This window comes from Chondrus crispus, genomic scaffold, assembly GCF_000350225.1.
Source record: "Chondrus crispus Stackhouse genomic scaffold, scaffold_338, whole genome shotgun sequence".
Lineage (NCBI taxonomy): Eukaryota > Rhodophyta > Florideophyceae > Gigartinales > Gigartinaceae > Chondrus > Chondrus crispus.
Genome location: NW_005179233.1, coordinates 52,112 through 79,078, shown reverse-complemented (window position 1 = coordinate 79,078; position 26,967 = coordinate 52,112). Strand labels below are relative to the sequence as shown.

At 51.3% G+C, this 26,967-nt stretch overlaps 10 protein-coding genes; 8 read left to right on the top strand and 2 right to left on the bottom strand.

Annotated features, from left to right (window-relative positions):
• Window positions 1–507: 507 nt before the first annotated feature.
• Window positions 508–2,493, top strand: CHC_T00010152001 (glucose 6 phosphate 1 dehydrogenase). XM_005717693.1 is given in 3 exon segments: window positions 508–834; window positions 835–2,397; window positions 2,398–2,493. The coding sequence occupies 1 exon segment, from the start codon at window positions 835–837 to the stop codon at window positions 2,395–2,397; it is 1,563 nt and encodes a 520-aa protein (XP_005717750.1). The 5' UTR covers window positions 508–834; the 3' UTR covers window positions 2,398–2,493.
• Window positions 2,494–2,707: 214 nt separating this feature from the next.
• CHC_T00006034001 (hypothetical protein) lies at window positions 2,708–2,869 on the bottom strand. Its single transcript, XM_005717692.1, has one exon. The coding sequence runs from the start codon at window positions 2,867–2,869 to the stop codon at window positions 2,708–2,710; it is 162 nt and encodes a 53-aa protein (XP_005717749.1).
• A 1-nt stretch (window position 2,870) lies between these two features.
• Window positions 2,871–3,065, top strand: CHC_T00006033001 (hypothetical protein). Its single transcript, XM_005717691.1, has one exon. The coding sequence runs from the start codon at window positions 2,871–2,873 to the stop codon at window positions 3,063–3,065; it is 195 nt and encodes a 64-aa protein (XP_005717748.1).
• Window positions 3,066–3,105: 40 nt separating this feature from the next.
• Window positions 3,106–3,258, top strand: CHC_T00006032001 (hypothetical protein). Its single transcript, XM_005717690.1, has one exon. The coding sequence runs from the start codon at window positions 3,106–3,108 to the stop codon at window positions 3,256–3,258; it is 153 nt and encodes a 50-aa protein (XP_005717747.1).
• An 8-nt stretch (window positions 3,259–3,266) lies between these two features.
• Window positions 3,267–3,374, top strand: CHC_T00006031001 (hypothetical protein). Its single transcript, XM_005717689.1, has one exon. It carries the CDS (start codon window positions 3,267–3,269, stop codon window positions 3,372–3,374), a length of 108 nt encoding a protein of 35 aa, XP_005717746.1.
• Window positions 3,375–3,405: 31 nt separating this feature from the next.
• Window positions 3,406–3,648, top strand: CHC_T00006030001 (hypothetical protein). The gene has a single exon (XM_005717688.1). The coding sequence runs from the start codon at window positions 3,406–3,408 to the stop codon at window positions 3,646–3,648; it is 243 nt and encodes an 80-aa protein (XP_005717745.1).
• A 6-nt stretch (window positions 3,649–3,654) lies between these two features.
• On the top strand, window positions 3,655–3,891 carry CHC_T00006029001 (hypothetical protein). Its single transcript, XM_005717687.1, has one exon. The coding sequence runs from the start codon at window positions 3,655–3,657 to the stop codon at window positions 3,889–3,891; it is 237 nt and encodes a 78-aa protein (XP_005717744.1).
• Window positions 3,892–6,864: 2,973 nt separating this feature from the next.
• On the top strand, window positions 6,865–8,063 carry CHC_T00010117001 (Phosphatidate cytidylyltransferase). XM_005717686.1 is given in 2 exon segments: window positions 6,865–7,941; window positions 7,942–8,063. 1 exon segment carries the CDS (start codon window positions 6,865–6,867, stop codon window positions 7,939–7,941), a length of 1,077 nt encoding a protein of 358 aa, XP_005717743.1. The 3' UTR covers window positions 7,942–8,063.
• Window positions 8,064–8,403: 340 nt separating this feature from the next.
• On the bottom strand, window positions 8,404–12,082 carry CHC_T00006027001 (hypothetical protein). XM_005717685.1 is given in 2 exon segments: window positions 8,404–8,611; window positions 8,612–12,082. 1 exon segment carries the CDS (start codon window positions 12,080–12,082, stop codon window positions 8,612–8,614), a length of 3,471 nt encoding a protein of 1,156 aa, XP_005717742.1. The 3' UTR covers window positions 8,404–8,611.
• Window positions 12,083–16,224: 4,142 nt separating this feature from the next.
• CHC_T00006026001 (hypothetical protein) lies at window positions 16,225–21,108 on the top strand. XM_005717684.1 is given in 5 exon segments: window positions 16,225–16,260; window positions 16,479–17,661; window positions 17,813–19,011; window positions 19,122–20,753; window positions 20,754–21,108. The coding sequence occupies 4 exon segments, from the start codon at window positions 16,225–16,227 to the stop codon at window positions 20,751–20,753; spliced, it is 4,050 nt and encodes a 1,349-aa protein (XP_005717741.1). The 3' UTR covers window positions 20,754–21,108.
• The last annotated feature ends 5,859 nt before the right edge of the window (window positions 21,109–26,967 follow it).

Here is a 26,967-nt window from a genome sequence, read left to right as displayed (position 1 = left end):
CTTGTGTCATTCCAGACGGTCAGACTCTGATCGGGATTAGAATCGGGATTAGAATCGAGGTAGGAGGCACCGAAAATCGATATTTCATGGCCTGTCGCTAATCGTTGTTGACTTGAAGGATCAACTCGTTGGGGCCTTGTTGAGATAGTTGATGGCAAGGTTCCAATCCATCGCGTCGTGTGAATGATTTAGTATTGTCCATTGTAACGCAGGCACATGCCGTCGAGCCCCACCCATTAACATTACATCAAGCCTTGTAAAGTAGCGGAGCGACAGCAGTGCTCTGCGTTGCCATCCCTCTTCGTGGCAGTAAAATTGGCTGTGCCTTCGTCGCACTCTTGCCGCTGCTGCGCAGGCAAAAAGTAAGTACTGTATGTTATTGTTACACAAGCTACGAAGGGCCATCGTACTTCTAGCTAGTTGTTCCGTTCTACTCCCACCTTTTCCCACCCATCGTCCTCATTTTCTCTCACTTAACTAACTCTTGCGTCCTTTTCTCTCCCAACTATGGGCCATTCCTCATCACGTGGTCTGAATCCTAGGACGATTCTGCGCAAACGCAGCGAGCCTATGCAGTATACGCCTCCGAAGACTGCCAAACCGACGTCCAACTCAGAGACTGGCTCCAAGCCTAGCTCGGAGTCTACCTCCAAATCCAGGTCGGAGCCCACCTCCAAACCCAGGTCGGAGCCCACCTCCAAACCCAGGTCGGAGCCCACCTCCAAACCCAGGTCGGAGCCTACCTCCAAACCCAAGTCAGGGCCTACCGCTCAACGTAGCTCAGAATCCGAAAAGAAGCCGAGTCCAAGCAAAAGCTCACAGCCTTCCACCGACATGGATCGACCTACCCTAATCAGGAAGAAGAGCCAGCATGACGTCAAGGGTGAGTTTTATCGCTGCGATTACCTCTGTGATACTCTTTCTGTTGTTGTCATCGGCGCGTCTGGTGATCTCGCGAAGAAAAAGACATACCCGTCCCTCTTCGCGCTCTTCCGTTCTTCTTATCTTCCGGAGCACGTACAAATTGTGGGCTATGCTCGTTCCCAAAAGACAGATAAGGACTTCCGCGCCACTCTCCGCGACTATCTCGCAGCCAAATGCGATGACGACGAGGTTATTGATGCCTTCCTGAAAAAGTGCTTCTACCGCTCCGGAGGATACGATGATGAAACGGCGATCGAGAAGGTCGCCATGGAGATGGCAGGAATGGAGCAAGTATCTGGCCATGAGGTCGCCAATCGTCTATTTTATTTCGCTATTCCCCCGTCTCTATTCACCAAGGTCGCTGGGGCTCTCAAAGCGGCCGCCACGAACCACAATGGTTGGTCTCGCTTCATTGTGGAGAAGCCATTTGGCAGTGATCTCGAATCCTTTGAGACCCTCCATGAGAGCCTTTCAGACATGCTCGAGGAGAAAGAGACCTATCGTATTGACCATTACATTGGGAAAGAAGCCGTCCAAAATCTGTTGGTGATGCGATTTGCGAATTCCATTTTTGAACCACTTTGGAATCGCAATCACATCGCCTCTGTTGTGATCTCTTTCAAAGAGGACTTCGGCACCAAGGGGAGAGGAGGCTACTTTGACAAGAGCGGAATTATTCGCGATGTAATGCAGAATCACCTAATGCAAGTGCTCACTATGTTTGCAATGGAAGCCCCTGCCCGGCAGAGTGGTGACTACATCCGCAACGAGAAGGTCAAGGTTCTGCAGGCCATCCCACCAATTCGCATAGAGGACTGCATTACTGGGCAGTACATTTCCGATGATGAGGGCATTGAACAGGCCTACATCGATGATGACGGTGTGCCTGATGACTCAAAGACTCCGACATTTGCGGCTTTGGTGATGTACATCAACAATCCTCGCTGGGATGGAGTACCGTTCATTATGAGGGCTGGCAAAGCACTGAACGAGCGCAAATCGGAAGTGCGTATTCAATTCAAGAGGGCACCGGGATCTTCGCTATTGTTCCCTGACACAGGAAATGGGTCTACATTGTCGAGAAACGAGCTCGTGATGCGTCTGCAGCCGAACGAAGCAGTTTACATGAAGATGAACATCAAGTCGCCGGGTCTAGCAGGAGACCCCGTGATGTCTGAGCTGGATTTGTCCTACAAGACGCGGTTCCCGGACAAGTTTTCCGATCTACCGGACGCGTACACCAGACTCATGCTTCAAGTCTTGCGAGGGGATTCATCAGCGTTTGTGAGAGATGATGAACTTAGGGAGGCCTGGAAGATCTTCACGCCGCTATTGCACGCCATTGACGATGGGAAGATTGAACCCATCAAATACAAGGCGTTCAGCCGTGGTCCAGCCGAGTTTGACGAGATGGCAGAGAGGCATGGATATGTGTACAGTGGGGAGGCTTATGATTGGAATGGTACTGCGTAGGTCCTACTGGCATGCTGCGCATATCTTGATTTGATAAACCTCAACTGCGATTAAACTGCGGCTTTCAATCCAAGTAAATAAATTGCCGTACAGTAACAGTTCGCGCTGCAGTCTGTTGTCCAGTGTCAAATTTATTTGGCCACGTGTAAATTTGCCCGTCCAGGTGGGACTTGCTCAGGAGGCGAAAGGAGTCCGCATGCTCACGTTCGACGCTGCCCGACGCACTTGAGTACTGCTAGCGCTCGTCATCTTCCTTCTCCGCCTCTTCGCCGAACTTATTTAGGAGTAAAATGCCCTCGGCATGCGACTATCAAAAAAAAAATGAGCCAGCTCGAGGGATGCGGCCGGCGCAGATCAAACTGTGTCTATGTAGCCGCAGTCGTTTGAGTACACGTGTATACGTGGAAACGCATACGTGTACATGCACTCGCGGATGATGAACATGACCCATGCACGCGCGGGCGATGAACATAATGATCCAGTTCATCGAGCACGAGCAGCGTCTCCAGCCTCACGGCAGGGACGGCCATGCCTTACAAAGGTACTGCAGGCGTCCACTTTGGCTCGTCGTTCATGCGGACAGACGCCACGGCCGCGCTGCCCGTGCCCGGGACGTCGATAAGGTGTGCGGCTGCGGAACATCTCACGCGGCTCGCAGCCGTCCCTAGAAATGCTCTGTTGAACGGAGGATTCCCAGCCCCACCGACGATGCTCCTCTCCATGTCGAACCAGGACCCGATAGATCCGAACAGAACGTCTCCGGCATCGGCACTGCAAAAAGCGTTCATAACTCCAGATTCATTTATCCCATCTGCAAATAGCTCGACGTTAGTACCGGTAGCAATTCGAACCATCGCGTAGAAGCTCCAATGCACTGTATACGCATTCGAATCGTCATTACAAACTCGCAGCTTGCTCTGCAGGAACGGTTTCACGGCACTAGCAAAGTCCTTGGTCTCAGCTTGCGCCTCCGTTGATCGACAATACCGCCAGCGCAGCCGATGCAGTATGCTCACCGGAAGGCACCCACGTCACCTCGGACCAACTCCAACATCATTTATATGTACTTCAACGTGCAAAACCATCCGTAAGGGCTTGCCGTGTGGCCGTACAGCTTCGATCTTCAGACCAGAGAAATCTGCACTCGTGTCGTCAGAAAATGTCTCATGCGCTACTCTCCGCAACCACGCCGTTGACATGTCCTCAGAAGGAGTCCATTCGTCCGCCATACCGAGTCTGAGAGCGTGTTGACGCCGGATGCGGCCGGCGCAAGGCGAAACGTCTCGCACTTCCTCCTTGTCCGCGCTCGTGTTAGAAATCCCTGTATCTCAGGCCAACGACCACCGATTCCGAAGGTGTTTGACTTCCGAGGTCCCTCAGGATATCCCTTGTCCCAAACACGCCAACGAAATCCGCATACGCCCCTATTTTTCTGCCACGGACAGTCAACGGTACGTCGTCCGTGAACAGGACGGCGGGGACAGAGGAACTTGAAAACGAAGGTGCATGGCTGGACGCCCTAGTTCAATTGAAAATATTAGGGCACTGTGGCCAATCACAGTGCCTATGCATATAAAACCACCGAAACGCAGCACCGAACAACAGACTGGCTAGCGGCTTATTTCTCAGAGCTAAGCGCGGGATGCACTGTACACAGCAAGCCGTTTCGATGGCTCCTTTGCCGCAGACGTCATGCAGTATTGGTTCGAAGGAAGCCGTATTGTGCTCATGTGAGCAGTGAACAGCTGAAAACACTCGCTGTACGCACAAAGTGTAGTCATGTCTTCCTAACAGTCGTGTTTATCTCCTGACGCGTTCTCCGAGAAATTTACGTAGGGGGTGTATATCTGGTCCGGTTGGCATCCGCACATCTGCTGCCAGGACTCGTGGACATCCGTCTCTGTGATTTGTTGCAGACTGGTTCATAGCATGCTAATACATCAAAAGCCGCACCTGTCACCCTAAGATTCACAAATGGTCCTAAAGGGAAATGTGTCCGAGACAGGACAGGACAGCGTTGACATTCTTTGCAGGAATATGATACTGTACCAAGGGTACTGTATATGATATGCAGGACCCGTTGTTGAGAGTGGATGATTGCTGTACACTTCATGCACGCGCAAACGTGTCGATGTGTCCACGTTGTCGAATACTGTACTGCCACATTCCTGTCGTAACAGGGGCGCCCTGGCTGGCGGATCCTTGCTAAAAACCCAATTTGTATTGACCAATTCAGAATCAACAGGTGGAAGATAGAGCCAATAAGGCGAGGTGAATCGGAAAGATCCAATCGAGCTCCGGAGATATTTCACAGAATCCTATAAAAAGTCCTAAAAAACAACATTGTGACAATACCTGGATTTGCACCACACGAATGGATGTGAACCTCCATAGTAAGCGCCTGCCTCCCACACGTTGCGAAGCACCTCATTTCCAACCTTCGGTAACTTTGGCCTTCTTCACTGCGCTCTCCCCCCCGCCCCCTACACCTGCCCTTTTCTACTCTCCATCGCCTCGTCATCGACAACTCCCCACTACCTCCCTCCTCGCACTAACGTTTTGTCTATTTACTACCCTCAAACACCAACATGGCATTCGTAAGCTCCTCGGTTCGTGCTTTCAACGTCAGTGCCGTTAACAAGGCCAAGCTGACTTGCGTCCGTGGCGGTGCCTGCCGCATCTCGACTGTCGCCGCCAAGCGCGCTGTAATCGCTCGGCGCGCTACTGAGACGCGCTGCGCCGCGTGGGAGGGAAAGTATCCGCCTTCAGACGTTCTTGGTATTGGCAAGGATGTGCCATCATCGCTGTTCATTCTCAGCTCTGTCATCGCCCTCCTTCTTGGGTGCTACTCTGTATACATGAGCAATCTTCTTCACCCGCTGTCTCCGGAAAGCGTGAACCCGCAATTCATCGTTGGAAGCCTGCTGACTCCCATCTCTTGGGGACTGTAAGTTGCGAATTATCTTCTGCGTTTGAGGTTGAAGATGCGAAATGTTTACTAACGAATGTGTCATGTCTGTATCCTTTTTCGCGGCGATGAACGGATACTTTATTTTCGTACACAGTCATGTGGCAGGGTGGATCCAGAGGGAGAACGGCAAGTGAGTTTGCAAAACGCTTGCAGCTACCACGAGGATGTATTAGTTTGTCATTTCTTCAATAAACCAGGCATAGAAAGCCCAGGACAGCGGCTGCTCAAGTTGCTTGTGAGCCGCTAATATTTTGTGCCATGATTATAGAGCAGTGATTGCAATTACGGGTTAGCCACAATGGATTTTGTAGTGTGCACAGGGAGACTTGGTTTGTCGAATGCCCATGAATTGCGTACTGTTTCTTGTAGCAACCAGCTTGCCAGAAGCTTCCCCATTGTACAACGGCTCCAGCACGTGGCTTGCATGTGCACTGCATGCTGTAGTTTATCATGGCGGTTGCGTCCGGTCATATGATGGCCCATGGCTTCGAACAGCAGCTGGTTGTTCAGATTCCGGAGTACTAAGGAGGTCAATGCGTCGGCTAGCCATTTTTTGTTCCGGTCCTGTACTTTGGTAGCGTAGCCATCTCTATCGCGTGGGCCTGGAACCACGTGGGGCCGGTGTCTAGCAGAGTGAGCGATGAATAGAGAATAGCCTTCACAATGTTGTGGCGAGTACTGTAGAGGTTGTCGGCCAAGAGTGCGGGCCTAAGATGGGGTGTGAGAGCGCCCGACTAGAGCGCGTGGCCTTGTTTGGCAGGTGCTGCCCGTGTTGGAATTCGTAATGTAAGTCAATGGTGTAGGGTCAGGGTGATTACGGGGGGATTACTGTACACTGTACTGTAATGCAAACCATCCTGTACAGTGTACAGGATGGTTTGCATTACAGTACTGCACAATCTTGGAACGTATTTTCGGACAAGTGTCCTGGAACACTGCCAGATTGACTAATCATTGCCATGGCCGATTATATTTGAAATTTCGCGATCCTTTCCGCCATAAATCAGTTTGAATCACAGTCTGCGTCATGCCACCCCAATCCACCACACCGTCCGCAAAACACGCCCCACCCCGTCAATTTGCGCCAAACAGCTCGTTACCATCTTTTCTGCCCACAGCTACAGTATCAAGCCAGCCCGCCCCAGCAGGCGTCTGCGTCAAAACCGTTCTGTCTGCGCCCGCCGCCGCTGCCACTTCATATCGTGTACATAGCTCCACTCCGCCGCGAAGACAATATGGTCCTCACGAGGCGGCAGTCTGCAGCTGCTGCCCAGCCACAAGAGCAAACCATGACCGAGAACACCTCCACCACCTCCTCGGAGCCCGTCCCCGTTGCTACCAATGGCCCGACTGAAATTGCACCGGCCGCCCCGAAGAAGAAGAGCGACTTCCTCGCTCGATTTTTCTCGGGTATTGCTCTGAGCTTCGGCTTCTTCGCGGCTATTCGTGGTGGGCATGTGCTTGTCTTTCTAGCAGTGATTCTCATGGAGATCGGTATGTTTCATGAGATTCTCAGATTAGGGTTGCCAGTCGCACGAAAGGGGAAGATTCCGCTCTGGAGAACTATTGGATGGTACTTTTTCGCCGCTTTGCTGTGGTTGTTTTATGGAAAGCCTGTGCTGAGTCACTTTCAAGATCAGGGTTTGGCGTTTACGCGCCTTCCGTTCTTTGAGTACGCTCTCCGACACCATACCTTTATTGCTTTCATGATGTATTGCGCAGGCTTCGTTGGCTTTGTCCTCTCGCTGAAGCAGGATCTATATCACCTCCAATTCACATTTTTCGGTCGTGCACTTGTCGCACTTATTCTCGTCGTCGTCCAGGCCCATTTCATGATTCTCAACGTCACGCAAGGTCTAATCTGGTTTGCATTGCCGTGTTGGCTCATCATTTGTAACGATTCTTTCGGCTACTTTTGCGGTCGTCTCTTCGGCCGCCACTCCTTGACCGTGCTGTCTCCGAAGAAGACATGGGAAGGGTACATTGGGGCTGGCATCTTCACCATGATCACTGCCTTTTTTCTGTCCGGTGCGCTGTCTTCCTATCCCTCACTCGTCTGCCCTAAGTACGACTACGATGATTGTACTATACTTTGCCCACCTATTTCATGCGATCCACTTCCTACTGTCTTCAATCAAGTTCAGCGGACTATTGAGATCATCCCTGGTCTAACACAACCCTTTACAGTCTCATACCGCCCAGTTCAGCTGCACGCCATTGCCTTGGGCTTATTCGCGGCTTCTATCGCTCCATTCGGAGGGTTTTTCGCATCAGGGGCGAAGCGAGCGTTTGGCGTCAAAGACTTCGGCGGTTTACTCCCTGGACATGGTGGCGTCACCGACCGAGTAGATTGCCAGTTGATGATGGCTGTTTTCACGTATGTGTACCTCATCAATTTCGTTCAGGTGAACTTTGTCGGCTCGCCAGATGTTGGTAAGCTAATGAGCTTAGTGTCAGAGCTCAGCTCGGGAGAGCAGGTTGAACTCTTAACTGAGATATACACACGGTTGAGACGGCGGGGATTGGATCATATCGTATTAAGCATAGGAAATTCTACCACGATTGCCGGCTAGAAAGAAAAATCCATACTTTTAGTCATTGGGGGCATGTGTGTTCTGCATCGGAAGCAATGTGTTGCTCGTGAGTGACGCGACATGTGCGAAGTATTTATATCAAAACGTCTCGTCTTTCTGCTCTTACACCAGTTTCGTACATTAGCCACAGATATTGCTCATTTTCGCCTAGCAACGCTCCCGCATTGGCAGGCATCCTGTAGAGGTACCGCCAAGTGAGTCCAGCCATAACTGCACTCAGTGCTGCTTTTGTTATACACGGGTCTTGCGCCGCTCTTGGGTTCCGACCGAATAAGTGTGTGTCAGTGTCGAAGCCGACGCTGCTTGGCCATGGCTAGTAGAGGTATACCTCTTAGGCCATACTTCACGTGTGTTCGTCGACTCGGAGAAGATGTCGACTCTACTCAAATACAATTCAAGAGATGGGCTGCGCGAACTGCCGCTTGTGTGATCGCTTGTCCGATGGTGACAGTTATTTTAGTTGTGAATTGTTCTACTTGAAATGATGTTGTCCTAACGGGGTACGGTACTTAAAGCAACAATAACCGGGTATTCATAGCATGTCAAAGCGCGACTCAATTTCATTTTCTCATTGAGACAGTCTACACCTGGTTGCTCGAAAACTCTCTGAGTGGAAACCATTAGGGAAGCTCGTGAGATCCATATCGTATCATCTCAGCATTCGACGAGCACGAAGAGTTCTACGCCCACGACGAGCAGGTTGCTGCCCAGTATTCGGGGCGGCACCAATATTAAATGCTCCTCCTGGGGGGGCCCCGCTCGCACCATTCGAGCCGAACGAAAAGGAAGGAGCACTTGGTCCTGAGCTGCTCGACGGCGCAATACTGTTTCCAGTTTGTAAAATGGACTGCCCAAAAGATGGTCCAAAGCCACTTGCAGTCCCCCCTTGTCCAGTCACAGATGCCGCAAAACCAAACGTCGGAGCCGCAAAGCTTGGCTGACTGGTTGAGGACCCAGGCGGCACACCAAAGACAGCGCCACCCCCGGGAAGCGCTGCTGCTGGAGCACCAAATTGAACAGACGCACCCGCCTGCGCCCCTGTGGCACCAAACGCTCCTAGACCTCCTGAGCCAAACGTCGCACCCTTCGTAGACCCGAACGACACTCCACTAGCATCGCCGAAGGCTGCGCCGCTACTGCCCTGCAACGCCCCGCCGCTCGCAGCAGCAAATGCTCCGGGATTTCCTGCACTGAACGGCCCGCTACTTGCTGTTGGAAACGTACCAACACTTGCGGCGCCAAATGCATTACCGCTCGATGCACCAAATGCACCACCGCTCGAAGCTCCAAACGCCCCACCACTCGATGCCCCAAACGCACTACCGCTCATAGCACTGAAAGCCCCCCCGCTGGCACCGAAGGCCTCGCTTCTTTTAGCACCGAATGATGCCGTGCTTGCTGTTCCAATCGCCGCACTGCTCTCGGTGCCGAACTTCACGCCATCAGTGATTCCTAATGCACCACTGCTCGCAGCGTTGCCAGTTCCGTCTGTTCTCAACCTGAAGGGGGCACTGCCAGCTGAGCCGAAAGCTCCGCTGTTCAGAGCTGGATCAGCACCACTAGCGCTGGCTTGTGATGAACCAGGGAGCGACGTCGTCTTATGGCCTATCCCTGCCAACCCTTGGAAGGTGGACCCGAATGAGGGTGCTTCTCTGATATCCGCTCCAGAGGCATTTACAGCAAACCCAGAGCCACTTGTTGCTGCGTTTGCTTGAGATGATGGTGCTCCGAACACAAATTTTGCCGTGTTAGTCGCTGGAGGAAGTGAGGTAAACTGAGTTCCACCGAATGGGCCGGGATCTTTTTGAAGATCTTTCGCAGGACCGAACGCAAATCCCCCCGACGGTTGTCCACTAGAAGATACCGGACCGCTGGATGCTCCAGCGAGGTTACTAAAGCCACTAGACGGCGCCGGTTCATTGTCTGGGACTTTCGTATTCTGTTGGGTGGAAGGCGCTAGGCCTTCAGTTGTGTCTACAGCTTTTTTTCCAAAGAACGAAAAGGGGGCAGTCGGCAATGCTGAAGACGTTTTCAAAACATTGCCTGTCTCTTGGGTGCCTATTCCCACGAAGGCCTTCTGCTTTGCAAGCATGGCGCCAGCATCAAATCCTGAACCCGATGCCGTGACAGCGCCAACTCCTCCTTTGTCCTTTCCTGTCTGTGACGCAAAAACTGGAAGTGTGGTAGAAGCGATATTCGCATTCTCAAACACTTGTGCTTCAGAGTTAGTCCCTAACGGTACAACTCCAATGGGTTCCCCAGTCGTCTGCGACGGCGCCGCTTCAAAGGGACGGGTAGCTTGTTCCTCATCCTTTCGAGACTCTGTCCCTACAAACGGTGCATGCAATGCGCGATATCCCTGCCGCTTCTCAGCGGGTACCAAATCGAACTTGGGGTCAACGCCAAACCCAAAACTTGTTGGTTTCTTCGACGCTTTCTGAGCCGTTGTTTCAGATGCGATGACTGACGATGGGCGTGGCACGCTCAAGAAACTGGGGGTCTCTTTCATATTGTCTTGGGCGGCAAAACTAGGTGACTTGGCATTCGCTGGCGGATGTATCTCATCGTTGTTTCCAGACTTTGGTTTGGAACGGCTTTGCGTTTGGATATCATCTAGTTCCAGTGTTGGTGCGGTTTGTGCAAGCAATGATGCACTGGCAGTCGGTGCTACGGAAATCCCTGCTGTCTGCGCTTCTCCTGGTAGCGAATTGCTTCCTGTCTGGATACCGTGCTTCAGGTTCCCTGTGAATGGTTCATTGGCCTTCGCTCGGTCATCTCCGAGAGTGAATCGGGGAACAGAATCTGATTTTTCCTTCACGGGAATTCCAGCGATGGAGACGCTTGCAGACAAGTCATTCTTATCGCTACGTTCAGAAACATCAGCTGTAGCGACAGCCGGTAGCGAACCATGTGACGTGCTATCTCCAAAAAGAGATTGCTTGACGTCAGGCACGCCTTGAGTCTGGTCAAGTGACTTTGACGTACTTCCCAATTGGCCTTTCCCGCCCAAGGCCCCTCGTGGTGCATAACTATCACCAGATAGTACAAGTGCGGTTTGCGATGTTGGCTTTGATGGCACGATGTTAGATGATAACACAGGTCCAGAGCTATCGTTTGCTCCTGACTGCACTACACCGAGAGGTTTCATGTCCCCAAAAACGAATGGCTTTGCCTCACCAAATGCACTCCCTTCACCGGAAACTCTTGAAGGCAAGGGGATATCACTACTTCCCGCCACCGATGGTTTGTGAAGGAAACCGGCGTCTTCCATCTCGGCTGCAGTTGACAGCTTCGATTTTGGGCGTGGTACCGTCTCTATACCCTGGCGCTGTTCGGATAGTTTGAACACACCTGCCACCGCCCCAGATCCTCCACGGCCCCCGTGGAGAGCGTCCGAAGTCTGTGGAAAGCCCTCACGAGAGTCTGCGCTACTGCCGCCGCTAGCAACCTTCGGCATCGGAGGAAAAGCAACTGCTGGAAGGGAGAACCGATCCCCAGCGGGTCTGTCGGTTAGTCTCGCTGTCCCCTTTCCTGGCGCGACTTTCGCAACCCCAGCTCCAGACTCTTCTGACGCCGCCAGAGAAAACAAACGTTTGTTATGCTGCCTGCCATTATCAATATCGTTCTTCGCAGTGGACTTTAATTCCTTCAGTGCAGCGGCCGAGAGAGAGCTTGGTCGAGACCTTTTCTTCCCGCTCCCAAACACAACAGTTCTACGTCTTTTCGAGGTGGAAGGAGTCACCCGAAGACCCCGAGATAGTCTTGGTTTCCCATTGTCGTTGCCATCGTCAGTTCTAAGTCTCGCGGGTCCATGTGGTGTGCCCATGTGTTCCGGTGCATGCACTGCGTCCTGTGCACCCATGTCCACGGATCTACCCGACAGTTGGGGTGACCTTGTGAACTGCCCGTTAATTCGTGCCCTCTTCAGAGCAGACGGAGGCACGGGTGCAGGCGACCTTGTCCTTTTGGATGTAGAATGGGAGCGATTTTCATTTCGGACTTTCCTGATTTCCTCGAGGATTCGCAAACTCTTTGCTGAAAGAGGCGGGTTCGGTGACCTTTCGTTCTGTATACTTCTCCGCTGAACCCTCTGTGCTAGAAAGTTACTACGCTGTGCCATTGCATTCGACCTCGGCAAATTGGGAAGAAGCCCACCCGAATTCGTAGAAGCAGGTCTCCTGGCTCCGAAAGTTGGTAATCTCATGATCCTGCCAGATTGAACTGCCGACTGATTCATCGAGCGTCTTCTGGAAGATGCCACGCCTAACTTGCGGGTGCTTGTAAATCCCCGTAAATGACTCGGAAAGGTTTCTTCCGTCGAAAGGTGCGTGGACTCCCTGCGACGAGATCTATCGGGCCTTTTCCCAGGAGATGCGAATCCCGCAGGCGAATCTGGTTCTGGCGTACCATTCTTCATTTCGGCGTTGGTATCTCGGCTTCCGTATCGATTAAATGAACGAACGACATCACGCGGTGTTGTAAACTGAGAACCTGAGTACATCTCATCTTCCGCTGATGTAAAGCGTCCACCCTTTGCCCTGTTCAGTCCAAAGGCACCAATATCAGGAGGTGTCTCTGCTCCAGTAATTCGACCTGTCGGTTTTGCAGTTCGCTCGACGTCAAGAGTTGCCCTGTCAACACCGTTACGCGCACCAGGGCCACCGACAGCCCCAGAAAACCTATGCTGGAAAGGATCTCGACTGTCGAATTCCTTCGGTTTCGATCTACCTCCATTGCCATTCCCAAGCGCTGAACCGGTTGCGGAAACATTTCTTTCAGAGCTCATATCATGTCCCGCGCCGCCTTTGGCCGTTGTTGCGCCATCTGGGTTGACACTGGAATACCGGACCTCACCTTTCCATAAATCCAGTGGTGGCTGTGGTTGCGATGTCCGCAACACATCGGCCGCATGTCCAACTGTTGCAGAAAACGGTGCGGGATGACTCTTAAAGTCTACAGCAGTTCCAGACGCAGAAGGAAGCGCCGAAGAACTCATACCACCTATGGCGTTTGGAGGGGCAAGGAGAGCCTGTCGCGTCTGGAATCCTGATTTTCCCTCACCGCGAAGAGAGGGCGATGATTCCCGTGCTGTAGATATATTCGCACCCTGTAACTGAGACTCGACGTCTACATTAGACGGCCCTGGGGTCAATGAGGATCGAGGCACTGTTGCTGCAGTACCCGGGAACCCCTTCCTCGACAAAAGCGCAGCCGCCTTGACGTTTCTTTTCTCTGCACCGGCGGCATAGTTCTCATTCAAAGCCTTCAAGCAAGCTTCGTATTCGCCTTGACTCAAGCGCCGACTTCCATGAGCCAGATCACGAAAAACCGTTTCAGTGGCGACGTTTCTAGGCTCAAACTCTTTCACGCTGATGTTCCCGCTCCCGCGCGGGTCAGTACGCTCCTTCGGGTATCTAACGCCGTACATCCCGTTTGGACCTCCACGGAAGGTCTGTGGGAGGCAACAAGCCGAACGTGTAATGTTCATGTCGTATGCCGGACTCATCGGCATGTCGTACGGGGCGCCAACGCCAGTACTGGAAAGCGCGGGCAACCCAGCCGAGTTACCGGGGATGTCTACTCCTTGCATGGCTCTCGATGGGATATCTAAACGTAAATTGGGCTCCTGGTAGGATCGTGTATTTGGCTGGGAGCAAGACTCTTTCTTCATGTCCACGGAGCCCGACTTTCCGGCGAAACCACCTGGACCACCTTTCGCTGTGACACCTCCCGCAATTACTTTCGTAGCACACGGTGCACCGCCACCGGTATCTACACCGCTGGCATGGGCAACTGAGCCTCGTCGTGGGGTTCGGTTGACAATGGTTGTCGTGGTCACATGGCCTGCATTCTTCTTTACCGTACCAGGGCTACCCTGGGCGTCCAGAATCATGGACGTCGTAGTAGCTCGGTTTGTGTTGGGTGGAGTGACGGGCATAGTGCTGAGGGCCCGAGGATTGCCGTCCGAGTCCATGATGAGAGTGTCCTCATTCAAAAATCGGCGCTGGGAAACTTTTGCCAGGAGGCGGTCCCTGATGTCCTCCTTGGTGCCCGTTGCGGGAAGACCCACCTGCTTGCATAGAGCTTGTAGAGTGACTGTACTGGCATCTTCAAGGTTGGCGACAGAAACAAGGCCCGGCCTCGCAGCGATGGCACTTGTGGTTGCAGCGCTTGGCGCGGGTAAGCGGAGAGCTGGGGTATCCCTTGCTGTGGGAGACGACGGCTTATTGCTTTCGTTAGCACGCGAGGCCTGCGAGGGCCGCAGCGATATTGATTTGTCAGGCTGAATGGGGATTGGTGGCGGGGTATTGTTGGCATCTTTCGGCGGCTTGGATGTTTCCGCACCACGAGGTTCGGGTGCATCCGGCCGGCGACGACGGCGCGGTCGGAGGGAGTAGTGGCTGCTCGCGTCATCTGCTGGGGGTTGTTGGTTTGAAATGTTTGGATCAAGACCGAGGCGGCGCAGCATGACAGGTGTCTTTGCGATTTTTTGATCGACGCGAGTCTTGGGTAGGGGTGCAGCCGAGGCTTGGGGTTTGGGATGAGGGACTGGAGTGGGTTTGGGAGCAAGGGTAGGATCGGTTTTGAGAGTAATGGGCGGTGGCATGACGGGTTCGTCGAGAGTATCGCGGGGCGAGAGACTGATAGTGTCTGGCGGAACTGTCGGAGGGGGTTGGTTGCGGTTGTTGCGGTTGCCAAAGATGGCACGGAAAGCGGCGGAGAAACCTCGCTGCGCCATGACGGGGAAAAGTGTAGGAAGGACGAAGGGGCCGGGAGGATTTGGCAAAGAGCGGGGACGGTGGGGGCGGATTACAGATGCGGGGAGAACCGTTGTACGGGCGGTGGGGCGACTGCGGGAGACGCGGGGCCGGCTTACTAGGTTCGCTAACGGGGGTGGGGTGACACGTGGCTTTTGGAAGCGGAAACGGGCGGCGGACGGAGAGGTCGGCGGGGGAAATTTTACGTTTTTTTGAGTTTGAAATTATGCGTCTTGCGATTACGCCATGGCTGCGTTGAAATCCACTTGCTCCCAACGGCTCATGTCCATACGACTCCTGTTTTGGATCTTTCCCGCAGCCACCAGTTCAAATTCCTCCCGCACTGCTTCGAGCCCTGAGCCCTGATACTAAATCGTAACCTTCTGTGCAGTACACGTGTACAGGGCACCGCGCCGCTTCAGGTCGTTGCTTTGCGTAGCGAGATAACGGCAAAGTGTGAGACAGGGTCTGCTGACATCAGCAGCATTCGGATTGATACTGCACTGCTCCTCAGAGCTCAATCTATTGACGAAATTGGACGCGAAACCCCATAAAAGAAAGTCGGGACGGACGGGCACGCAATGCATCACAAAACTAGACCAATTCCACTCCATGGCTACATATCCCTGCGTCCCCACGTTGCACCATCTGCAGAGGACGAGTTGCCTCGATTCTGCACCCATGGATGTTTCTTACCGAACTAAGAAAGGTCCATGGGTCCTGCGTTGTCAGGGGGGTACTACAGTACACAGTCGCATCACGAATCAGGCGACGCCTTTTTCGTGAGATTCTCGAAATCTTGTATTTGTGCGGCTGGCGATACTGTGCGAAAAGATGTTCATACGTGTGCAAATGGTGCGACGCAGAGCGTCAGCCCTGAGTGCTTGCCCAAACTCTTGTCCAGATCAGATGCAAGCTTTACATTCGTTCCGGTCGGCCTCGCATTAATTCTGAATAGCGCCGTGACAAAAAAAAACAGCAATGCAAGCAAAGCATTTCTGCGCATTTCAACTTGCAGAGCTTATGTCGTTTACTGAAAATCTTTCTTATTTGAAAATGTGCCTGCAGGCTAAAAAATGAAAGAAGGCCGTAGAAGAAAAAAGCCAATCTTTCCGCCTTGAGAAGTACGTCTCTACAGCGGTTCTAGGAAAGAAGAAGATCTGTGGCAAATGATGACCATTATGAAAATTAAAACATAATTAGCGTTGTAGACTCAAATGGAGGGTACACAGCTCTTGCTTCTGTACGGAGTACTGTACTTCACAATAGTGCTCGATATACCATAAACAAAGGGTACAGTAATAAAAAAACCAACTTGCACGTTTCAGAATGGCACTTTGCCATTGGGTGTTCACAACTGGGGGAGGCGAAAGCACTTGCGAAGAGGGCAACCTTTGTGAATGGCACTCAGACATTGGGTGATACATCGTTAGGAGGGGATTGGCTGTGATTCCGCGCCCGTAGCGGGCTGGGAAACTGTTTGCCCTTACAAGCAGCAACCTGCATGCCGCCGCTTGCGACGCTGTCACCACCTCGTCAAGTAGAGGGCGGACGATAGAATAGAATCGTTCATTTGGGACCACAGTACGGGCCCCATTGTACCGAACTGTATACAAATCTCTGTGCGTTGGCGCTTCTGCTTCTCTGAGAAGGAAGGCATCAAACCCAATTGGACACTGCTCGCATGTTTATATAGACAAGAGATACCGAATCGCCAGTTGACCACCACTACTACCCTGCACTGCTCCTCGCATTGAGCCCGGGTCCGCTTTATATTGCCCGGCGGATAGCCATCCATCCTTTCTACTGCACCCCTCGCATTCAGCTAACACCACACCATCCCGTGCGTCCTCAATGGCGTCCTCAATGGCGTCCTCACCCCTTGACGGGAAAGCCGCCGTCGCCACAGACGATAATATCAACTCCAATGAACCCCTTCCAACGACAGACAGTGGCAACAGGTCCATCACATCTCGTATCAAGGCCATGATCAAGCCCGAAGCCTCGGACAATGAGAAAGACCGAGACAATTCTCTACCCCCCGTACCCGCTCGCCAGCTCTTCGCGTATTCCACCCCCAACGAGCGCTGGCTCATGGTCATCGCCTGCGTTGCTGCTGCCGCTCATGGAACCATTCTCCCTCTCTTCACAATCATATTTGGCAGTGTCATCGACGTTTTCGATGAAAACACTATAAGTGCCGAAGAGCTCAACACTCTCACGAGCGCAATTGGTAGCAAGGCCAAGTGGTTTCTCATTCTGGGAGCTGTCGCCTTCGTAGTCAGCCTCATTCAAGTAAGGTTTCAGCTCGTCTTCGCCCAGCGCGTTGGGAATCGACTTCGACGTCTATTTTTCGACTCACTCATGAGACAGGATTATGCTTGGTATGACCAAAACGACGGCGGCGAGCTCACTGCACGCGTCGCAAGTGATGTCAGTCTCATTGAAGGTGGTATTGGCGATAAGTTTTCCTCAGCTGTTCAATTCATGTCCATGTTCGTATCGGGTTTCATCATCGCTTTCGTGTATAGTTGGAAGCTCACGTTGGTTATCCTTGCCATTGCCCCGTTGCTCGCTATCAGTGGTGCCTTATTTGGAAAGCTTGCCGCTGATAGTACGAGCGAGAGTCTTGGCGCCTATGGTGCTGCTGGTGGTATTGCAAATGAGGTCCTCAACCTTATCCGAACTGTTACGGCGTTCAATGGACAAGAAACGGAGGCCAAGCGCTACGAAGTTCACTTGCAGCATGCGTATCGAGCAGGAATTATGAAGAGTGCTTTCAGCGGTGCCGCCCTCGGCTTCACCTACTTCGTTATATTTGCTACCTTCGCAGTTGCATTTTCATTCGGAGCAGGACAAGTCCGAAATGAATCTGTGAAGGCCGGTGATGTCATCGTCACCTTTTTCAGTGTCTTCGTTGCCACTATTTCAATCGGACAAGGTATGTCAAACAAATTGTCTCTCTTGTTTTTTTGTATTCCAAGAATAGCGATTGGAATCCTCTGCTTAGTTTCCTGATCTTAACATGCGTTGCGCCGATGCTGACCTTCTTGCTTTATGTACTTGCCCCATTTGATCATTGCTAATGACAGCTGCTCCCGCTTTTAATGCGTTTGCTATTGCTCGCGGTGCTGCACCACGTGTCTATGAAGTCATTCGTCGCCAGAGCATGATCGACCCTTTGAATGAAGATGAAGGTCGAATCCTCCCGAACGTTAGAGGTGATATTGAGTTTCGAGGGGTCAATTTCAATTACCCAACACGAAACCACGACGAAATGGAGGACAACAGTGCACGACCGAATGTGCTTTCTGACTTTGACTTGACGGTCAAGGCTGGCAGGAGCCAGGCTCTCGTCGGAAGCAGTGGCTGTGGAAAGAGCACAACCGTGCGCCTCATCGAACGATTCTACGATGTTAATGAAGGCCAAATTTTCTTGGATGGGGTTGACTTGCGCGACTTGAACGTCCGCTGGCTTCGCAGTCAGATCGGATACGTTGGCCAAATGCCTACTCTCTTCATGCTTTCCATTCGTGAGAATATTGCTCTTGGCGCTGCCATGGAAGTTGTGGATGCGGACAAGTCTGGCAGGACAGTGCTCAAGAGATCGACGGTCACCGAGGAAGCAATTGTGAAGGCCGCCAAGATGGCAAACGCGCATGATTTTATTATGAAACTACCGGAGCGGTACGATACGCTGCTTGGAGAACGTGGTGCTTTGTTGAGTGGCGGGCAGAAGCAGAGAATTTGCATTGCTCGGGCCCTTGTGCGGAACCCCAAAATTCTGCTGCTTGACGAATCTACAAGCGCACTAGATGCTCGGTCTGAACGCATTGTGCAAGATGCCCTGGAAGCTGCGTCTGAGGGTCGAACGACGATTACCATCGCTCATCGTCTGAGCACTGTGAAGAACGCCGACAGGATTTCCGTTATCGATGAAGGATTGGTCGCAGAAAGCGGCACCCATGACGAGCTCATTCGTGTCGAAGGTGGTGCATACAGGCGTCTTGTCGAGTACCAAAATGTCGAGGCGAAGAATAGAGGTCTATCTTCAGAAGCAGCTGAGATCGGGGAAGGCACAGGTGCCACAAAGGCGCAGACTGAGTCTATTTCCAAGACTGCTCATCTTCACGCGGCGGCCGAAGAAGAAGAGTTGTCTGCAACCGACAAGGGTGTTCTGAAACGAGCGTTCGCTATGAATATCAAGGAGCTACCGTTTATAATCTTGGGCATGATTGGTGGTGCTCTGGCTGGAGCATCCTTTCCAGCTTTGGCCATTACCTTTGCAAGTGTTCGTTCGTGCTTTATTTATTCTCTCATGGTCTTCATTATTGTTCACGAAAACATACCTGACCTTTTCTCTCTTCTGTTTAACTTGTTTTTTTTTTTTATTCCTTGTAGGTTATCGATGTCCTATCTGCAAAAGATAATGAAGCAGAAGTCCGAAAATGGTCTCTCCTCTTCGTTCTCCTCGGAGGAATTGCATTTATTGGATATTTCACGCAGCTGGCAATGTTAGGCATCTCTGGTGAGCGTCTTACGCGCAAGCTTCGTGGGTTGGCGTTTAGATCGCTGTTAAAGCAAGACATGGGCTTTTTCGACAAGAAGGAGAATTCAGTCGGTCAACTGACGAGCCGCCTGGCAACGGAAGCCACTCTCGTTAAAGGGATCACTGGTGATACGTTGGGCGCAACGGCCGTGGTGTGCGGGACTCTGTTGACTGGGTTTCTCGTCGCGTTTTTATCCTGCTGGCGAGTTGCGCTGGTTGTAACGGTTGTTTTCCCGTTCATGGCAATCTCTGAGGCTGCAAACGTGAAGATGATCTCTGGGTTTGACGCCGATTCCAACAAGAAGTTTGCCCAAGCTGGGGCTGTGGCGTCGGAGGCAGTTGATAACTATGACACCGTTACCGCGATTGGCGCTCAAGACGTGTTCATCGACAGGTACAATGACGAGCTGAAGGGGCCACTTCGAACTGGACAAAGGACGGCGCTTTCGTCTGGAGTCGCGTTTGGTGTTGCAGAGTTTCTGTCTCAAGCTCTATGGGCGATATCCTTTTGGGTAGGGTCCATTTTCGTACAGAATGGAAACTGTGAATTCGTCGGGTTGATGAAGGCGGTGAGTGGACTTTTATTTGCGGGCTCGGCCTTGGGCCAGGCTGCGATGTTTATGCCAGACTACGGGAAGTCCAAGGTCGCGGCAACAAACATTTTTCGTTTGTTAGACAGAAAGTCCGAGATCGACCCAACAAGCGAAGAAGGGAACAGCCGTGAGATCGTGGGAAGAGTGGCGGCTGATAAACTCGAATTCGAGTATCCGAGTCGAACGGACGTGCCTGTGCTACGAGGATTGTCGCTGGAGGTGGAAGACGGGCAAACTTTGGCACTGGTTGGCGAAAGCGGGTGCGGAAAGTCGACTATCGTATCACTGATCGAACGGATGTACGATGCGCGAAACGGGACACTCCTGATTGATGAGGTGGACATCAAGGAGTACGAAGTCAAGGGCCTACGGCAGCAAATGGGGATCGTGTCCCAGGAGCCGGACCTGTTCAACCGGACTGTGCGTGACAATATCGCATACGGTCTAAGCCACACGGACGGAACGCCTGTAACGGACTCTATGATTGAAGCAGCAGCCAAAGTAGCCAACGCACATGACTTTATCACGGAGCTGTCACAAGGATACGACACGATGGTTGGGGTCCGCGGGAGCAAGCTGTCCGGTGGGCAGCGACAGCGTGTGGCGATTGCGCGTAGTTTAGTGCGGGAGCCGAAGATCTTGCTGCTGGACGAGGCGACGAGCGCGCTGGACGCAGTGTCCGAGCGGGCTGTGCAGCAAGCGCTGGAGGAGGCCGGGAAGGGCAGGACGACTATTGCGATCGCGCATCGGTTATCGACGATCCAGGACGCTGACGTGATTGCAGTGGTGAAGAGGGGAAAGATTGTGGAACGTGGGACACATGAAGAGTTGTTAGAGAAGGGCGAGGTTTATGCTAAGTTGATTAAGAATCAGTTGTCGGCAGTCGAATGAGTGGGCGACTCCGAAAAACATAAATTGTGTACGCACAAATTTCCTTGTGTATGTGTGTCGTATTTTGTGCCTTGGCACGGAAATGCATGTGAACAAAAATTTGTGTAAGACACATTTAATGCCAATTCACCCTCAGTGAGGTGTCAGCACGCCGGCGGACGGATTGCGGTACCCCCTTCACGCCCTATCCTATGATACTGACGAAGGAGCCGCCGGCTTGGGGACAAATATCGGGTGCCGGCTCCTCGTCGGAGTCGGCAACATGAGCCATGTAGACGTTGGGCTGCGGGGTTGGACAGCGGCTGATACGACGGAGGGAAAGTGTGGAGGGAGGCCAGATCGAAATAGGAATGAGGTTGCCGAGGGGTGGGATGGGTTGATCGGACAGATCGCAGAGAAATATTTGAGCACATGGTATGATATAGGGTGGTATAGGTGGGTGCGGATGTGCGTTTGTGTCTGTGCACAAACAATTACATCGGGAGGGGAACGAAGAGCAAATCGGCGGTTTGTGTATGCACAAACACCTCCGACTCAATCAAAATCGGCGGATTTGCGCATACACAAAATGTGTTTTTATGTTTTTCGGAGTCGCCCAGTGACTGGTGTGCGGTATGTTAATGCGTTTAAGTAGGTAAATGGGCGACTCCTGAAATTCTAAAATCGCAAATTGTGTTGACCAAATCGGGATTTTGTGACACACAAACGGCGCGTTGTGCACACACAACGCGCCGTTTTCTCGGACGGGCGACCCCATGCTAGGTTAAATGTGAATCGCACAAATGTCAAAATGTGCGCGCGTACAATCCAAATTTACTGGGTCAAACCAGAAAACGCAAAAAGATGTTATTATTATTATTATTATGTGCATGCACAAAATGAGAGTGACCGCGGAAATAACATTTGATTATTGCGTGCACAAATTCTCGCTGCCCAAATAGCGCAAAACTAAGGGAATTATTGCAATGATTCGAAGTCGACACATGTCTGCAAACAACTCTTGGCTGCTGGCTGCAGACAGGTCCCGAGATCACGTCGACAACGAAAGCCTTTTCCATCGATCAGGATGACCATTCATATTCTCCTCCTCCTTATCTCAAGACGACGTCGGCTTGCTGTGGCAACTTTTCGTCAACAAATATCGATCCAAGCTCGCCGTCGCCGCGATCGGCGGATCACGAGACAAGCTCTACAGTATCCCAGAATGGCACCGTTTGCCATACTTTGCGGCTCTGGTTGCGACCAATCGCTCATTATTCTCACCGGTTTCGATTATCATTCCTTCCGTTACCTGTTGACTCTTTTTAAGCCTTTATGTGATGTGTACTCGCCGTACAGTGCGGATGGTTTTATTAGACGCATACCTGATAGACCGCGACGACGTAGAAGGCCGCGTTTAATGGACGCCTGCCAGTGTCTGGCTTTAACTTTAACATGGTACAGGACACGAGGTTCGGAAATGGTATTGTGTATGCTGTTCGGGGTGACCACGTCGGTTTGTTCCCTGTTTATTCGTTATGGACGCCGGTTGATTTTGCAAGCACTTGCGCAAAACATTAACGCAGCTGTAAGGTTGCCTTGCGACAGAGAAATTGCAGAATTCCAAGCGTCATTCGCTTCTAAACACTCCATGCTGACAGATGTCTATGCGGTTGCCGATGGCTTAATTATATACTTGGAACAGTCCGGAGATGCTATCATACAAAACATGTTCTATAATGGCGGGACACACGACCATTACGTCGGAAACGTTCTCGTGTTTGCGCCCACGGGCGTCATAATAGCTTGTGCTTTAAACGCCCCTGGCTCAATGCACGACTCTACTATTGCTGAATGGGGAAATGTGTACGGTAAACTCGAGAGTGTGTTCGATCGCAGTGGAGGGCGGCGTGTTGTCGATTCTGCATTTTGCAAGGGATTATACCCGTTCTTGATAAAGTCATCGCAAGACATTCCCGTGTCACACGACTTTGACGACGTGCTTTTCATAAGACAAGCTACTTCCGCCCATCAAGCTTCTGAGTGGGGTATGCGAGCCTTTCAAGGCTCTTTCCCACGTATCAAAGACAGACTGGTCTATGAAGAAAGGGGAGAACGGAAAGAAATTTTACACACTCTTGTGTTACTTTTTAACTTGCGTACACGGCTTGTAGGTATTAACCAGATATTGGGAACATATATGCCTCATCTCAGTGTTGAAGCTAACGAGTTTATGTTAGATCTACAGGAAAACAGTTAACAAAGAGTTACGTATATTCCACACGAGACTAAACGTCGTCATCATCAGAAAGTGCACCCCCCGGCCTCCCGCGTTTCCGAGACTCTTTGGCCATTAGAATCAGCATCATTTTCATAAATGACTCGTTGCTTTTACGATCCTCCTGCCGACGTGCCCTTTCCTCTGCACGATCCTCTTCTCGCCTAGCCCTCTCTTCTTCCCTGCGAGCTCGTCCCTCGGCACATTCAGCCTCCCTCCTATGCCGTTCTTCTTCCCTTCGCTCTCGGTCTTGGAGCATCGATAGCTTCAGAATTGCTAAAAGATCTTCCTCTTGCTGCCCTTGGCGTGGACGGCGATGTACGAGTGCTCGAACAGTCGCTGTGCCTGAGACAGGAACGGCAGGTTCTGGAAAGTCATTGCTACTATTACGCATGGCCTCATCATTTCTTGCTTCGTCCTCCTCGATCTCAGCGTCGTCTTCCTCGTCCGGAAACAAATGTGGCAGCTCGTTTGCGTCGCCCCCGGAGCCAAGGTCCGCTCTTTCTGTCATTTTACCCCTGATTTTCTTTGCCCATTTCACATCATTAAGTATCATAGGGTCGCCTGTTGGGATGCGTTTTCGGTGGAGAGAAGAAAAGTTACGTTTCAGAGAGTCCATTGTGCGGCGCTCACGCGGATATCTACTGCTATGTAGTGACGCGACATGGTCCCATTCGTCTTGGCATAGCGGTAAAAACTCTTCCAATATCTCCAGTAGACTTTCTACCTCCTGTAGACTAAACCCAGATCCCCTTCCTCCAACTGAGGCAGCACGTCTGCCTCTCCTTTCTGCGGAAGCTTGCGTGGCGGTACTAGGACGTCTTGGTCTAGTAGTGTGGCGAGGAGCCGACGGCAGTACATTCGGGGATGGATCAAAGCGAGAAAGACCGGGAGGAGTAGCAACTCTCGCGTTGTTGTGACGGACATGTGGTGCTGTAATGGAGGAGCCAGTAGGACCACGCACTATGTTTGATAAAACCGGGGGTAGAGGCGCTTCGATATCATGCTCGCGAGGTGAGGTCGGGGGGAGTACAGTAGCCGCTGTCGGGAGAGCGCTCAGGGAGTAATCAGATAAACGGCGAGAAGTCTGTTGTTGTTCTAGACGAGGAACGACAAATGTGCTGGGAGGAGGTTCCATATCGCTAAGGAGCGGCAATGGAGGGGAAGTGCACAGTCTTTAGTTCAAGCGGTGATCTTCGAAGATCTGAGTAATGAAGGATCAGTTGAGAAACTCAAGTCGCAAGATCCGATCTCGAACTGTTAATTTGATAAATGTGCACTGTACTATTTAACCTCGTACGGTGTGCAGCTCTGTACAAATTTGAGATTTGTGTGTGCACAATAGGCCAAAGCGATTGAATCCTGGGTCGTTTGTGTACACAAAAAATAATGTTTTGTGTTTTCAGGTTTGACCCACTGTACACAGAGAAAGCGTCGGCCGCCGCCCGACCGACGAGACTCGACATGTACATCCTACCGAGCATGGCTTTGAATGAGAAGTAGCAATAGCCATTTGGTCATTCATGGTTCTGACGGTGGCTGCTCGGTGAAAACACCATCATGATTGAGCTTAGCTCACAGCACACACTGTAGATAGAGCTCCGACGGCGTCATCGCCGGCGTCCAGTGCCGTGCTCGTTGTTAGGAACGACCCTGACACATCGTGCTCGTTGTTAGGAACGAGTTCAAAGCATGCGTACAGTAGGGGGACGTACATTATGTGCGCAAGCATTTCCGTGGTAAAACTCATTTTTTGTTCACAAAAAAGAAAAATATGACTCTGACACAAAAATAATTTCCGGAGGCGCCCAATTCCTACAGTATTAGTTTTTTTGTTTTGTTTGTTTTGACAGCATGAATGTGGTTTGCGCAAAAAGTAAAATAACTTCGAAACCAAAAACGCCAGTTTGAAAAGGGAACTACACCCGTTAACCATAATTAGTCCGGCCTGCACTACTTTCTAGGGTCCCAGCTGCCAGTGGTGAACATAAATTGGTGGAGGCCGCACTATTTCTGTACCCGCACTATTTAGGTACCCACGCAAATTAGTGCAGGCCGCACTGAGTGGATTTGGAAAAATTAGTGAGCGCTACTTCTGCATTGCTGTGTGTCAATTTATGCATTGCTGTGTGTGAGGGTACGTTCAAAGCTTGCAGTAATCAGATGTGAAACGGTCCTGTTTTTTAGTAATTTTGAGTGACCCCGGAGATGAATCCCCACTTGCCGTTTCATTTATCGGGTAGTTACAGTTATCGGGGTTTGCAGTTATCGCGTGGGCACTGTACTCTAATCTTAGAGTATTTGGCCGTTTGGCACTGTATACAGAGCCGTTTGTTAAGAAACTGCCCTCTGTACAGTCAGAAACGGCAGTTTCTTGTGTCCATGACAGCACGAAACTGCCCTACACATATGTCTAAACGGCCGTGGCGTGTCCAATTCCCCGAATTTAACGTCCAAGTACTGGGTAATTGGCAGGAAACCACACGTTACGTTCAAAGAACGACTCTAGGATAGACTATTCATACATATGAAAGAGCAAAGAAATTGGAGAAGATATAAAAGCAACCGCAAAGGTAATGTACTTCTGAGCCCTGTCCTGGCACCAGCCTCTCCACGGCCTGCAAACATGGAGATTCCCTCTGCCACTCCAATTGTGAACGCACTTCGCAAAGTGCAACGCTCGCAACGCTCTCCATCATCCTCCAGTGCCATTACCAACAATGCCCCTTCCTCTGCACCCCCTATTACCCGTCAAACTACGCCAGATAGTGTGACCCCTTCTTCCTGTTCTATCCAAAGGCCCAAAAAACGGAGGCTGCAACAAGTTTCTACGTTATGTCAACGTGTTCAGGTTGTTAACTGGATGGTTGAAGAGATCGAGAGAAGCGGTACTCCCAAATGGATTGTAAGCAAGACGGTCCGGAAATTCCCGGATATTTTCAGTGGACAGGAGAAGGCTAACCTTTCGAAGGCCTCTCGTTGGTACAAGGACAAAGGCAAAATATTGGAAAATGCGCAGAACGAGGTTCGAGTTGTCAGTCATGGGGTGAAGCGCAGACGTCCATTTGGAGAACGACCAGTCTCCGCCATCGCGACAATGCATGTCAAGGCATGCAAAGGTCGTGGTCGTCGACAAGAGCAGTGGGCTCTAAACGTTCGATCTTTATTATTTATAGAGTTTGAGCGTCTGTCAAGAGCCGGCCTAAAGTTTAACAGTGGGATTTTAGCAGCTCTTGGCAAACGAATTATTCGCAATACATCTGGGGAATATGAGGTGGATTTGGGAAGGAAGAGAATTTCAGATCTTTTGCCCAAAGTCACGAAACGCTGGATCCAATCTTTTATAGAAAGGTACAATATTGTAGGTAGGAGACAGTGCGGAAAACTTTTGATATGCCCAGCCAAGGAACGTAAGATCGAGCGTGAAGTTGCCTTTCATTTGGGGAAGGTCAGCAGGAGATTTGGAGACGGATCACTAAAAGAGGAAATGATTGAGAATATGGATGAGACTCACTTTGTTGTCAACATGGATGACGGAAAGACATTGAGAGTGATGGGGTCAGGAGACGTGAAGTATGCCGATGTGTCTTCCGGGGGTGTGGGGATGACCATGGTTGTGCGAATTACCGGCGGAAGAGACGCTGCTATAAAGCCACCACTTATGGTGTTTCAGAACAAATCTAGGCATTATCCAATTCGGGGTGTCCCCGATGATGTGCCGGTAGTCTCATATCGGACTGGTCCGAAGGGTTGGATGGACCAAAAAGTGTTTGGCCAATGGTTATCCGAGCCTCGAGCTCTGAGGAAAGATCCGTATGGATGGCAGCGAACAATTTTTTTGGATAATTGTTCTGGTCATAACGTAAACGTAGAAAACGCAGCGCACTTGGCTGCCATTAATTCTACACTTTCATTTTTGCCACCTAATTCGACCCATCTTTGTCAGCCTGCGGATAG

What these genes read in the sequence shown, in the direction of transcription:
- CHC_T00006034001 (XM_005717692.1), bottom strand. Translation starts at nt 2,869, where the DNA reads ATGTTCATCGCCCGCGCGTGCATGGGTCATGTTCATCATCCGCGAGTG.
- CHC_T00006026001 (XM_005717684.1), top strand. Translation starts at nt 16,225, where the DNA reads ATGCCGCCGCTTGCGACGCTGTCACCACCTCGTCAA. An exon ending in CGCTGTCACCACCTCGTCAA is followed by an intron (nt 16,261 to 16,478) that starts GTAGAGGGCGGA and finishes CCTCGCATTGAG; the next exon opens with CCCGGGTCCGCTTTATATTG. An exon ending in TGGCCATTACCTTTGCAAGT is followed by an intron (nt 19,012 to 19,121) that starts GTTCGTTCGTGC and finishes TATTCCTTGTAG; the next exon opens with GTTATCGATGTCCTATCTGC.
- CHC_T00006031001 (XM_005717689.1), top strand. Translation starts at nt 3,267, where the DNA reads ATGCACTGTATACGCATTCGAATCGTCATTACAAACTCGCAGCTTGCT.
- CHC_T00006033001 (XM_005717691.1), top strand. Translation starts at nt 2,871, where the DNA reads ATGATCCAGTTCATCGAGCACGAGCAGCGTCTCCAGCCTCACGGCAGG.
- CHC_T00010117001 (XM_005717686.1), top strand. Translation starts at nt 6,865, where the DNA reads ATGTTTCATGAGATTCTCAGATTAGGGTTGCCAGTCGCACGAAAGGGG.
- CHC_T00006029001 (XM_005717687.1), top strand. Translation starts at nt 3,655, where the DNA reads ATGCGGCCGGCGCAAGGCGAAACGTCTCGCACTTCCTCCTTGTCCGCG.
- CHC_T00006030001 (XM_005717688.1), top strand. Translation starts at nt 3,406, where the DNA reads ATGCTCACCGGAAGGCACCCACGTCACCTCGGACCAACTCCAACATCA.
- CHC_T00006032001 (XM_005717690.1), top strand. Translation starts at nt 3,106, where the DNA reads ATGCTCCTCTCCATGTCGAACCAGGACCCGATAGATCCGAACAGAACG.
- CHC_T00010152001 (XM_005717693.1), top strand. Translation starts at nt 835, where the DNA reads ATGGATCGACCTACCCTAATCAGGAAGAAGAGCCAGCATGACGTCAAG.
- CHC_T00006027001 (XM_005717685.1), bottom strand. Translation starts at nt 12,082, where the DNA reads ATGGCACAGCGTAGTAACTTTCTAGCACAGAGGGTTCAGCGGAGAAGT.